This window comes from Branchiostoma belcheri, unplaced genomic scaffold, assembly GCF_001625305.1.
Source record: "Branchiostoma belcheri isolate BF01 breed outbred unplaced genomic scaffold, Haploidv18h27 scaffold13, whole genome shotgun sequence".
NCBI classification, from domain to species: domain Eukaryota; kingdom Metazoa; phylum Chordata; class Leptocardii; order Amphioxiformes; family Branchiostomatidae; genus Branchiostoma; species Branchiostoma belcheri.
This window is the reverse complement of record NW_017802713.1, coordinates 3,956,002-3,969,967: the sequence shown is the minus strand read 5'-3', so window position 1 is coordinate 3,969,967 and position 13,966 is coordinate 3,956,002. Positions and strand designations below refer to the sequence as shown.

General features: G+C 39.2%; 2 protein-coding genes across 4 annotated transcripts in view; one reads left to right on the top strand and one right to left on the bottom strand.

Annotated features, from left to right (window-relative positions):
* Positions 1-5,241, top strand: part of LOC109463791 (transcriptional coactivator YAP1-like) — a 40,057-nt gene extending 34,816 nt beyond the window's left edge. For 2 of the 3 annotated variants that reach the window (XM_019760655.1, XM_019760653.1), the window contains exons 6-8: positions 1,401-1,542; positions 2,360-2,509; positions 3,371-5,241. In XM_019760655.1, coding sequence (XP_019616214.1) covers positions 1,401-1,542; positions 2,360-2,509; positions 3,371-3,624 — 546 coding nt within the window. In that variant the 3' untranslated portion in view covers positions 3,625-5,241. The remainder of the gene's footprint in view (positions 1-1,400; positions 1,543-2,359; positions 2,510-3,370) is intronic. The other variant, XM_019760654.1, reaches the window with a different exon arrangement.
* A 999-nt stretch (positions 5,242-6,240) lies between these two features.
* LOC109463736 (arylacetamide deacetylase-like) lies at positions 6,241-12,367 on the bottom strand. The gene is given in 6 exon segments (XM_019760584.1): positions 6,241-6,259; positions 8,535-8,755; positions 8,757-8,796; positions 9,312-9,375; positions 9,897-10,119; positions 12,218-12,367. Coding segments are annotated over 6 exon segments (717 nt in total).
* Positions 12,368-13,966: the final 1,599 nt, after the last annotated feature.

The window sequence follows — 13,966 nt, the reverse complement described above, 5'->3', positions numbered from 1 at the left end:
ACAGTTGGGATCGAGTCAGGACGTTTATAGTAGACAAAAAAACATGCACAGGTGCACAAAAAACACACACAAATGTTAAATAATGTATAATTTAATTTTCTGACTTTTCTTCTTAGTTTGGTAGCTCTAGCAGGATATGATAATCATGTGTAGCTTTTCTACTTAAACCTTCTGCCTACCGAGATAGCCTGTTTGGCACCAAGTTTGTATTGGTTACAGGGTTAGGCAGCAGGGGGAAGGTTAATTAACCTGCTTTGGACTTACATGTACCTTGTTCAACATGCTACAGGTTATGTAAAATGTACCAAGCAGGGTTGGACAAGTTTTCAAAAATCCACTTGCGTTGTGGTCATTCCTACTTGCCCGAACTAACTTTTCACTTGCCCAAAATATACATGGCATTTTTATATGCATTTTTAATACCAGCAAGGAAATTATTTTATTTTATTTTAGAGTTTATAATGCTGCATGCTTTATTTAGCAAAATAAGGTGGTTTGAGACTTGTAATGGATTTTCTGACAAAAGGGCATAATAAAATATCATTATGGTAAAATGATGAGTAATTTTGCTCCAAAAACCATAGCAGCTATACTTCGCATCCAAAAAATTTACTTGCCCAATCGGGCAAGTACAGGGGGATATTCCCTTGCCAGAACAGTACTTTTACTTGACCTGGGCAAGTGGACAATTAGACTTGTCCAACCCTGCCAAGGATAACCTTCTTCCTGCTAGGCTAGGAGAGGGTTAACCTACACCTGCACTAACTAGAGTGGATAAAATATTTACATCATGTGTCCTCTCTAGGATGACATCTGGCCAGTTGTTTGCAATTTCCCACCTGTCCAAACTCGTAAAACACTTTGATTTCAAAGTTAGATTTGTTTACTTCTTACACTAAGGGTTAAAACACTTGAAAATTTGAAGAACAAAAACGTGTACAGCCAAATTAAGTGCCTGAAAAAAAGGAACTGTAAATGTTGCAGTGGTTATATTACGCAGTACCATGGATAAGGTTTGAAATCTGCAGACAGAATAATTTTGTAGTACATTACAGTTACAATTGTATGTCAATGACTTGTGGTGAGGAAGTCCCTGCAAAAACACAAAATAAAACTCCAGGTACAATAAATATTTTGGCATTTCCATACAGTACAGATCTCTAATTTACACGACTTCATATGGCTTTCAATTTTGATTTTTAAATCAAGATGTGTGAAATGTGTGATTTAAAAATGCAATTCACACAACTTTTGCACGAGAAATAAATGAGTTAAATCACATGTAATTGTGTGGGATGGGATAAATTGAGATCTGTACATGTACAGTTAGTTGAATTTCCTGAGTTAGTTGAGCCCTGCATGAGTAGTTCGGTAGAGTGACCTCCTGTGTTTGTCCCTAGGAGATGGCCTTGCGTGCAGGTCAGATGCCTGAGGAACAGATGAACGTGGCAGGGATGCCGCCCGCGTCGCAGGCCGCCGTGTCCTCCGCCTCGCAAAACCCCACCCAGACCTCGTCAGAGATGCAGGCCGTCACCACTACAGGTACGTGGTACATCCCCACTCCCAGGGGGGCTGGGACTGAGGGTGGGGCATGTTGTATATTATTTATATCATACCCACCTGAGAAAACACACATTTCAATGCAAAATGTTTTGTGCCCAGGTATGACATACATGATAATAAATTTACTTCTTATAGTAATTTATACAAGTATGCAACATATGGTCACCTCTATTACTTGTAGAGTAATAGTATGGTCGCCTCTATTACTTGTACATGTACAACTACATGTACAACTACTTTTACAACTACATGTACAACTACATGTGTAAGCTGAAAAATTGGACCTGGTTGGTCCTTGAATTTGATTCATTATTGGAATATGATTTTAAAAAATTATGATTTTAAAAATGTGACATTCATTTTGTATCTCTAAGATTCCTTGAATGACTTGTGAAATATTTGGTTGTGTTGATGGTCTCAGCCTCTAGTAGAAACGTTGTGTTAGTTAGAACAGTCCTGTCCAGACCGTGACCTTTGTAAGAATGGTTTATTTGAAATTTCCCCTCACATACATGTATGCCACACTTGCAGTCCTAAGACTGAATTATGGTGACAGTACATACATACATTATCATAGACTTATACAATTATTACTAAAGGTTAAAAATTATGAATTACAACTACAATTTATGTACAGTAGAAGTATACAATGTATAAATAAAACTAGTAAAATGCGTTGGTTAAAAGATGCACGTTCGTGTACTATACCAAATTATTAAAATCTTTAACAATATTTCTATTATTTATATAGGATTTATACTAAGTAATTATAAACAAGTGACCTTGTTGTCGGCAGGCATGGACCCGTTCCTGAGCAGCGGGACTCCGTACCACAGCCGTGACGAGAGCGCCGACAGTGGTCTGGGCATGAGCAGTAACTACTCCCTGCCACGCACACCCGAGGACTTCCTCAGTAATGTGGACGAGATGGACACGTCAGAAAACAGTGAGCTCAACTTCTTCCTACAGCATCGGTCATGTACAGACACTTGTAGATAGTGCTGTGTACTGGTTTGGTGGACCGGTTCCAGACTTCTAAAAATGTTAAAGTTCAAGTCCAAAAAAAACCTAAAAGTCAAGAAACGATTCCGGACTTATTACAAAAAAAAAAAAAAAATGTCACATACCCTTTTTCTTTCAAAACCACCTAAAGCCCTCCATACATGTACATGTATATTGCAAAATCTGCGCTGCAAAATGAAGAAAACATTGCAATCAGGCATCGTTATAGCTGTTGGCCTCCATGTTATGTGGCTGCAGTTTTGCCCAGACAACATTGCAAGGTTGCCAACATGCAATTTTGTACATGGGTTTAGGTCCGGACTTACAACTCCAGAAATGAACCTAAACCTCTGGACTTGAACCCGGACCTGAACCTAAATGGGGGTGTAGGTACACAACACTACTTGCAGACATACCGTACTGTGCCTACATGAAACCAGTAATGTATTGTGCATAGCAGAACATTTTGTTTATGTCATATTTGCATACTTTTCAAATGTTGTGCAGCAGACAAAATTCAGATGATCAAGCATCCAGCAAAAACTGTGAAAAATCTGGGTTTCGTGCAGGCACAGTATATACATACGTTCTGCTGATGTGCTAGTCATACATGTAGCACATGGAGGGCCACGAAAATCGAAAATTATCCGGAATTATGAAATCTCAGATTTCTTAAATAGCAAAGATCATTATTCACAACCACAGAAGAACACTTGTCGTTGCGAATAAAGAATATTGGTTTTCAACCATTCACCAACATGATAAGATTATTTACAGATCTCTGATTTCTTGTTTGACGTTGTAGCTGGCGCAGAAAAGATGCAGACAAGTCGGCCCAACTCCACCCAGCCGCAGCCAGGGGGGCGAGGTATGCCGGACATCCTGGACACCATGCAGGGCACCAACGTGGACCTGGGCTTCCCGGAGACAGAGAGCTCTAACGTGGACAGTGAGGAGCTGGTGCCCAGTCTACAGGAGGCCCTGAACTCTGACATACTGAACGATGTGGAGAACATGCTCTCACCATCCAAGATCGACAACTTCCTCACATGGTTGTAGTGGAGCCCAAGGCAACAACAGTATTAACAAGCCTGGTACGAAGGCCCATAAGGACAACTCCAGTCAACAAGCAAACCATGCACATAAACCATTTTTACTACCGTTTTGAAACCATTTTCAAAATCTATCCAGTTGCTTGGATGACAGATTCCTCGAGTGTTTTTACTACGTCCTGTGAGTGCCATGCAAAGTTTTCCTTGCTGAAGCTCACAAAAGTTAGTTATTGTGCAAACAAGAAGTGACAGCATGGTTTGTAGGGGACGAAGTGTGTCCTTACGGGCCTTGGTAGCCCCGAAACTAGCCATGGGCTGATACAGAGTCATGTGTATAACTATAAGCAGTCATGTTAAGTGAAATAATAGCCCATAATTCTGTTAAGGAACCAACAGAAGGGCGGTACAAGGACTGCAGCAGCAAAATAACCTTTAAGATATCGAGCAATATCACAAAGAGGCCACTTACAAAATATCTGGCACAGTATAGAGTCATATCAAAGTTTATGGTGCCTTTTATACCTACTTAACAGGATATTCTGTTGGTTTCACCTGGTCTTCAGCCTTATCCATGCCTTATACGGTAACTGATCTTGACCAATTACAAGGCTGCATCATTGGAATTGACCAATGAGAGGAGAATTCCTACTGACCAATCAGTCTCTTGTTCACAAGCCACCTATGTATGGGTTGTATATTTTTTGTCAAAGATATTATCAAAACTGAAATAAAAATGACTGAAAAAAAAGAGAAAAAATTGGCATATTTTTTTGAAAAGTTGTAAGAAGAGGCTTTTTTATTTGGTAAACCAACGGAATATCTGACCACTAGTAATTTTACTGGCCTGACCACTGTAGGGTGTACCTTAGCGTTGTAAACATTTGTTTGATATCTCAATATATAACTTTTGTCTTCATTTTATAAGTAGTTAGTTTGAAAAAAAAAGTTATTTTTCACATCATATGAGGTGAAGTTATAGTACAGTAAAGTCATATCTTTTAGCTGTTTGCATATCACTCAGAAATAGCTTAATTTACGGTATAGAGAGGACAATTTTTTTCATTTTATTTTGTATATATACGTTTGAATGAGATGTTATAATCAAAGTGAGTGAGTGGGATGATATATTGAGTTTAAAGTTTTAGATTTTTTAATAGAGTGACTTAAAGTTAAATAGTTGGTCAATGAATTCACCCGCTTTGCTGGCAACTACTTCAGTTGGGCTTTATTGAGCTTTCTTGCACTGCAAGGGTTTTTTGATCATGGTTAGACGCCAAAAGAGTAAGAAAAAAAATAATCAGCAAATTTTCACAAAAGACGGGAAGCCAGTTCGGTGGGAGTGCCATCAAGTCATCCACCAAAACTGTCTTCAATTCTTTTTTGCAGAAATCTTAATTAATTACTATTTGGATTTTGTTATTCTACCAGTTTTTATAATTGCAGATACTTTCGCAGTGATTTTCGCAGTGACCACTTCACCACAAATTTGCAATACCACAAATTGCATTATTACTGTATTACAGAATTGTTTCAACTTAATACACAGTTTAACTCCTTTTCTCCCCAACTGCGAAATCTTTAAATTCAATTACAGTACCCTGGTGCTCTCTGTTGCACAAAAACACATTGTTGGAACAATATGTATTGTTTTGACTTATCCAGAACTATTGAGTTTACTGTCAGCATTATCAAATTCACCTATAATAGTTTCTTGAAAAGTTTCTGTGATTTTAGGATGACTTTCTTTCAAACATTGTCAAAATGACCATCTGAATGATGAATACTTTTGCTTATGCAATTGTTCTAGTTGTTTATTAAGTTGTATATTTCTTTATGTGAGTGTGGTGGCACTGCTTCACCATTTTAGATGATGAAATTTTCGTCTTTTTTTTTAAAGTCCAATTGTAAGTTCACATTTTGCATTTCTTTTTGAAATAACAAGCTATGGACTTTTGTATGGCATGGTTGCTATCCCTAATATTCTGGATGGTATGTTTAAGAGATTCCAAATGTGTTTTTTTTTGTATGACAGTTTGGAATGACCACTTGTTTCTAACTGAAACAAAACAAATGGCTCAGATCTTGCCATTATGTAGGAGCAAAATGTTGCACTAGTAATAAAAACATATACACCTAGCAATGTCATCATCACTATGGTAACCATCGCCATAGCAACAGATGACAAGCTTACAGAAATCATAGCTGCTTCGCTTTTGTCTACAGCAACGCTTTTTTCAACATTTTGACAAGTTCACTGTCATACCAGTGACTAAAAGAGATATATTTTCCTGTGTCGTTTTGTATTTCTAATGTTCCCTGTGCCTTATACAGTAGGTATTTTCTAAGCAATAAGAAAAGAGAACCCTACATTTATGTGCTAAACTTGTTAGAAGGAAAGTGATATTTCCCACCAAGCAAGCTATGAAATTTGAATACAGCAAAGGAATTTTTGAACTGTACCATCTAGTGCCTTATCTAAAAACATTTTGGTCTAGTTAGTTGCATATGCACATATCACAAATAGTTGTATCACCAAATGACCATATCTTTTTTATAGATTGCAAAAGTGCAGAACTTTGTTAAGACAATGGAATCCTTATTTACTATTTTTTAATGTGTACATTCACAGTTTGTCCACAGACCTGGGGGATGCAGAGCATTCTGGGTAGTGCACAGTGCAAGCAAAATTGTCATGGTAATGAGTTTGTCTCCTGTATTTCCCACAATGCCCTATGCCTCCAAGCATGCAATGAGATCTGTTAAAAGGTCTATGTTGTCCAAGCCCAAATTATTGTTACATGTGAACTGATGTATGTAAAATGATGTGAAATATCATATTTCATGTGTAATCATTGACATCGATAACTGTGCCATTACATACTGGAGCCAATTTTGACAATATGTGAGCACATTTTTGGATCTTGGGAAGACAATATGTGAGCATATGTTTGGATCTTGGGATTCCATTGTCTTTGTATAGTTTCATATCAAAAGTGTAGTTATATTAGACATATCCTGTGTGCCATATCAACCACCATGGTCAAATGTATGGGAAGAATAGTAATAGGTGAATTCACACCCATGTGTTAGAGAATGTATATTTTGTACATTCTAACCCCCACCCTATAACTTCCTGATATAGAATTCTTGCTGCTCCCCCTGTTGTCATATCAGAGTATTGCATCTCTTTCTGAAAAGCACAAGTACTTAGAACCATATCACAAGAAAATATATTGAACACTACAGCAATGTTACAACAATTTTACAGCACTTTTTTGTGACTGACGAAAAAAGTCCCACCATATTTTGTGCAGCTGTATTTTGTTGTTGAACCAAAATTACCAAATACTGCCATGCATTGTAACCTATGCTGATGCAAAAGACAAGCTGGTTTATATAGTGACTAGCAAAGAGTAGAAGCACAAGGTGTAAATAGTGCCTTACGGAATAGTAAAGAGTTATTCACCATATCAGGACACTTAAGGTAACGTTTTATACCGCTAGTATGAATGATGTGACTTTTAAAGAGAGAATGGACTTTGGTTTTTAAGATGTAAATAGAACTTTTGAAAAAAAATGTTTTGTTTGGCGTTGTTTCTTGAGTACTTTATTTAATTATATATCGTGTCATGGGACTTAAATTGAATATCAATAGTGATTTGATTATTATACTACTCCTATGTGTCAGGTTTTCGTATCAAAGTAACGGCAGAATATATGCTGAAGCATCTTCAAAAAGAAAGCATAATGCGCTATGTTTGGAGTGAAATCTTGAACACTTTGGATAATGACAGGCTACCTGAAACCAATAATGAAGTTATTTTCATACAATTGTGTGTGTATACTAGAAGTTTGAAACCATGATTTCAACATCGCTTGTTTTTAAAATAAAGTCTTTCATAACAATTTTTAGAAAGCCTTTCTAACAAAGGCTCTGGTTTCAATATTAGAGTGTATGACCTCCAAGATGTACACAGCATTTTATAGATAGTATATTTCTAGTATAATAATCACCTTAGCCTAACTCTTACCCGCGCCAAAGGACTAAAAGCGCCGGCTAGCAGCTCACAATATTATTGCAGGGATGTGGACTGAAACTCAAATTCAAATAGGGTCATTCATGCGGACATGGACAGGTCACTAATGCAAGATCTCATGCTTGTTTGAAAATTCAAATTCATAGGCCGATCTTATGTGCAGTGACACTTTTATTTGCTAGAAGTCGCTTTTGATCCATGTATGCGCTTTTCATGTGCTTTTACTGTATATTCTACAAAAAGATATCAAATCACTCAGGTGATCCGTCAATGAATCTGTGATATACTTAATATGACACAATATTCATACGTAAAGAAAATTGTTATGAAGCATCTACAGATTTTCGTTCAGAAAGGACACCAAACTTTTTATAAACATAAACTCTTTCCCAACCTGGAACTCCAGCGGTTTTGTTATTAGATTCAGGATACCATGAAAACCATTCTTGTAGTGCATCAGTCTTACCCCTACCCCCACCTTCTCCAGGCGTCTGGCGTACATGATGCCATCATCTTTTATTACGCGTTACGTCAAACTCACACACCAGAATACAAGTGTTGGGACAACCGGCTAGCTGACTATCCTCTGCCATGAGAGGGCTGAAATAGGGGTTAACGATATCCTTGATTTCTTCGGGTAGGTCACGGGGGTCATTTTAGGGTGCACGGGGGGTCATTTTAGGGTGCACATGGGATCGAGGGGTCGAGCAAATGTCGGTCCACGCAAGCAGCGAATCGAGACGTCTTCATGCTCTCGCTTATGTGAGCGTTACGCTCAAATTTCTCTGCCCACGAGACATTACGGCAGTCAGGTACAGGTTTAATACAGCTTGTCGCATGGGATAGCCCATCTAAAAATGGACTCTTCCTTGTTCTGTACGAGTCTGTCTGGAAGTCGAAATGTTGAAGAGCGGGGTAGACCAAGGCCTGTAGTTTGAGAGGACAGACGTTGGTGCTGCTTTCTTGAGTTAGTTTGAGAGCCACTGCCGCTGCCAGGTTACCCCCTGTGCTATCGCCCGCCACCCCCACACGACCAGGGTCCACTCCGAACTCACCCGCGTGGGATAGGAAGTACTTGGTAGCGTTGAGGCAGTCTTCGATCGAACGGTATGGGGAACATGTGCTCAGGCGCCAGCCAAAAGCTGAAAGAAAAATGTTACTTTTCCATTACCTGCCAACCCACTGAAGCTACACGGAACATATCACAGATCATGAGAACTTTTTATATGTAATGTATTCGCAAGCTATGCCACATTGACGCGAATAAATGATTACCGCGCGCGCGAGGATATCAATTGAATTGAATGAATGAAAGACCTTTATTGTACATTTTTGCTCATATACATTGCGAACTATATTATAAGTCCAGGTCACGGCAAATAGCAATGGGAGACTATAATATATCCATAGTAAAACTACATATGTTCAGGTTCTTCTTCTCGCTTCTTACTACAGGTAGATCTTTATCCGTTGATGCCTACCAAAAAGATAAAAGGACTCTTGAATATTAAGTATGAAATGGTGACAAATATGTGCTAAGAAATGGAAGTTACTGTCATTATAAAACAGATTTCCTCATCATGAGAACTATATTTGTTTTGCCGCCCTGAAATTGTATTGCATGCCTTACAAAGAGAAGGTAGTACCACAGCATCACTCCACTGAACCAACCACTGCACCAGTTGACTTAGCTATGTGTCTCGTCACGTGGTCGAAAAAATCTGGAAGACAGAAACATTGTGAACGATGATTAGAAATGAAGACATTCATATCAATATATTCATATTCATATTGCATTCAGATTCATATCATATTGCATACACGTAGTTCGAACGCCGCTGAAGATATTCTTTGTACATGTATATACAGTATTTACGTTTTGTATCGAACTCCTAATCTTAAAGAAGATGTAAGGATCTGTATCAAACTTGACCTTCCCTTGACTTTCCCTTCCCTTATCCCATGCATACCCACCTACTCACTGATCCATAACAGCATCTCGAGTTGCTGCTCACATTATCAGACACATACAAACCAACAAACACAAAATACAGTAGCGTAGAAACCGCTGTCAGTGTTTTACGCGAGTTTTTCTAATTAGTGCAACTTTTCTAGTATTGCACTAGATTTGTCTCCTCCAAACAACTTTGAAAACGGACTTTAAAAACTGAGAAGAATACATTAATTTGCTCCTTACATCTGCTTCGAGACTAATCACACCAAGCTCACTGTGGTCACTCACCTACAGACGGCAGTATCCATCCGCCGCCATGCATGAAGACCAGACCCGCCCCGTCCTTGACCTGTCCTTGACCCCGTGGCTGGTAGACCCGCACTTTGACCCCATCAAAGGCCGTGTCCGTCACCAGCAAAGTTGGGTCATCTACAGGCGGGCGGCGTTTGCGTCCGGCCTTCCTTCGATAGTCTAAGCTCGTTCCGAACCCCAAGAACTCATAAATCCTCCCCTAATTACCGAAAGGTACAACAACAACTGTTGATGTATAAACACCTGTGTATTCTAACTATTTATACTGTGGTCGACAAGTACAATGTATTGTGCAACATATATGTTGTAAATAATTTTTGTATGTGTCTTTTGTATATATGTTAAATTAGATGTATTATTACCTTCGCCAAGAAGGTTATGTTTTCAGTGGCGTTCGTGTGTGTGTGTGTGTGTGTGTGTGTGTGTGTGTGTGTGTGTGTGTCTGTCTGTCTGTCTGTAAACACGATAACTTGAGAAGGCTTAAATGGATTGACTTCATATTTGGTAGGTGGGTAGGTCTTGATGAAACCTCGAAATGATTAGATTTTGGGCCCCCTAGCGGCTTCTAATGGCACTGCAGCTGAACTTCCGGTTTTGATATCTCATGATCTAGACATGCTAGGGTGACGAAATTTGGATGGTAGGTAGGCATTGTGCTCGGGAAGAAGTGACATAAGTTTGGGCCTCCTAGCAGCTTGCTCAGGAACTGCAGGGACATTTCTTTGAAAATATTCAAAACAGGATAACTCAAGAACCGGTGGACGGATCTTCATAATTTTTGGTATGTAGGTAGCTTATGTGACTCTTGATATAATTATGTGACAATTATGCAAATCTGGATGTAATTTGCATAATTAATGAGGAAATTCTATAAATCAGCTGCATTACCTTATAGGACTATTCAATCTTGTGACATATGTGATTGAGAACGAGAGAAACACAGGCAGATATTAATTATGTAAATTAACACTTAATTTGCATAATTAATGAGAAAATGTTTTAATTCCATAATGGTTACTGCCTGGAATTTCATACTTGGGGTATTTAAAAGTTAAGTGAACCTGAACATCATTAAACATAACTTATTCAAATAAGGACCTCATTTGCATAATTTATGAGGAAATGGAATTAGAATGGCTTTCTTTGTTAAGATAATGCTGTCTTTTGATGGAGAATATGATATAATTCATGCAAATTAGTATGCTATTTGCATAATCAGGAGGAATCATCTTTGTCAGTCATAAAGACTAACATCATTTGGCGAAGGTATGAGACTCTATAGCTAGTTTTTCAATGTGAAAGCTGTTTTTCAAATAATGTGACAAATTGTACCTAATTCAGGGGGATGCGCTTTTGCTTCCCCTGCTGTTGTACATTTGTAAAATGATGAGCAATAAATGAATAAAGTTGAAGTTTTAATATTGTTGGACTGTAATATAAAAGGGATTTTTATGGGTTCACCACACCACGAAGTGGTGTGGTGAAACCATATTGCTTTTTCTGATGTTTCTTCTCCTTCTTCTCCTTCTCCTGCCATTTTTTAAATGGATTCAGCTTCTTCATTTTAGGGCCTAAGGTCCTGAAATTTGGTATGGAGGTACAGTGGGCAAATACCCCTAGGCGTTTTTTAAATTATTGTGATACAGGCTTTTAGAATGGTTTTATTTGAGTTTTTTGGCTGTGTTATAGCAAATGTATTACTGTGTTAGTTTGCCTTGTTTACCACGTTTGGGCATGAGTCATCACAATGGAATGCAGGGCATCAACCAATAGGCATGCAGCTTTCCTCTATACTTCTTGCTGATTGGCTGTTGGGATTTAACTTGATTAACACCTGCACAGAAGCATTTCCATACTGACAGTATGTCTGTATTCAAGTGTTTTGGTAGGTATTTCAAGCTTTCCTGCTCCAGCATTGGAATGCCGGGCATGGACTTTTTTTTTTTATTTTGAAAATCAACAGTTTGCATTATGCAATTAAAAATCCTAACCAATAAAGTAGGGAATAGCTATCCAACTGTTGTTTTAGTTGTATTTTACTTCATATTATAGTTATATCAATGTAAATCATTGTTTTCCCTTGTGTTTCTCATTCTTTCCCTGCCATGTGGTAAAATGTGGTGAACCCATCGCTGTATTTGCTCCAAAGCAAATATTGGCCTTTCTAGTTTTCTATGTATATTTACAGGGGCCGAAACGTAGAGCGTATTGGAACACTGTTAACAAGAAACCTAAACAATTTCTTCAATTGTGACGAATTAAGAAAAACAGATACGTGCATGAAAATGACATCACACCATGAATCTCTGAAACTGAACAAACATGACGATGGTCGTGACTTTCCCTGGTTCAGGAAAACCTGTCAGCGGTAGTGTGCAGTAGTAGTAGACCGCTGTTGTCATGACAACGGTAAACAACCCGGCCCCTCCCACCTTCAGCACAAACATCGCGGCTTCCGTCTTAGAAAACAAATACAGTTAAAACAACAACAAATCTGACGACCTTTATCAAGTCTCCAAGCACATGTTGGCAGCAAAATCGTCTTCCCGAGCAAAAGAGTGCCATCCAAAATTCGTGACCATAGCATGTCTACCAAATACTGAATATAACTAGAACAAACACAGAAGAACTTTATTGACACAACAAAAGTACAGCCATGGCTGCGATGCACACACACACACACACACACACACACACACACACACACACACACACACTCTCTCTCTCTCTCTCACACACACACACACACACACACACACACACACACACACACTCTCTCTCTCTCTCTCTCTCTCTCTCTCTCTCTCACACACACACACACACACACACACACACTCTCTCTGTCTCTCTCTCTCTCTCACACACACACACACACGCGCGCGCCCGCACATACACACTCTGCCTCTCTCATACACACACACTCTCTTTCGAATTCCCTCTCGCCCATTTTCCCGAGTGGACGAAGTCTTACAGTCTGCACTTACTGTACAAAACAGGTGTGTTACGCCTAAAGTCGGTTATACCAAACAGACAAACCATTTCATTGTCCTCACCTGCGCAGCCAATGCCAGAATGACAAGGGGAACACACACCAATACCAACCAAGGAGCCATTATTACACTCGGAGCACAATAGATCAGGTCCGAATACGTCAACAGCAGTGACCTACATTGTATGACCTATTAGTAAGTAATTAGTTAGTACCAAATGGAGGCGTGACTTGTTTGTAGTATGACTGTATGAGCTGTATGCTCTGGTGGACGGATTTCGGGAACTAGATTTTATCTTTACAAGTGGTTCTGATTTGGATGTTGTAGAGAGGGGGTACGCACGTAGAGCCCCTGTCACCACTCACGGATTTGGCCTCCCGAACGCTAGCCGAACGCCCCCAACCATGTAATGGTTCAAAGGAGTGGATCGGTGCAGAGTCGGTTGGCGTTCGGCGAATTCGGCTACGATTCGGCTGCGCCAGCCTATAAACGTTTCAAAATGTTTAAAACATTCATGGGTCTTTCGGGAGGTTCAAGCATAGTAGGCTGGCTTTCTTACACCAGCTAACCATCCGGGAGTATAGTAAGTCAACAGTGTTCAGGGATCGCATTTGACTCCAACTTAACTCAAATTCGTTTCGATTCGTATAGCAACGTAGGCGTGGCCTAAATTTGGTCAGAGTGCTCCCGAACGGCAGCCGAACATGGTGGGGCTGGTGTTTGAGACTAAATTCGGGGAAAGGTCGTGAATGACGGTTCACTCCATTTAAAATGAGTTCTTGTAATGTGAAGCCCTAAAAGTTCTCGTAGATTTCTACCTTCACAATTGCAAACCAAAAGAAGAACGGACATAAGGCAGAGTACTTTCACAAGACCTGCTTGTTGTACGTGGAACTCTTACGATATTACATTAGCCCTGATGAGGAGAAGCAAGTTGCACAACGTTATCGCTTCAACTGTGCAGAATAATGGTCGAAACTGGTCCATGATCAAGAGATTATAGAAGTACCTGAGTACCCAAAGTCAGACAATACAATATTGGCTGTGTCTGACCCT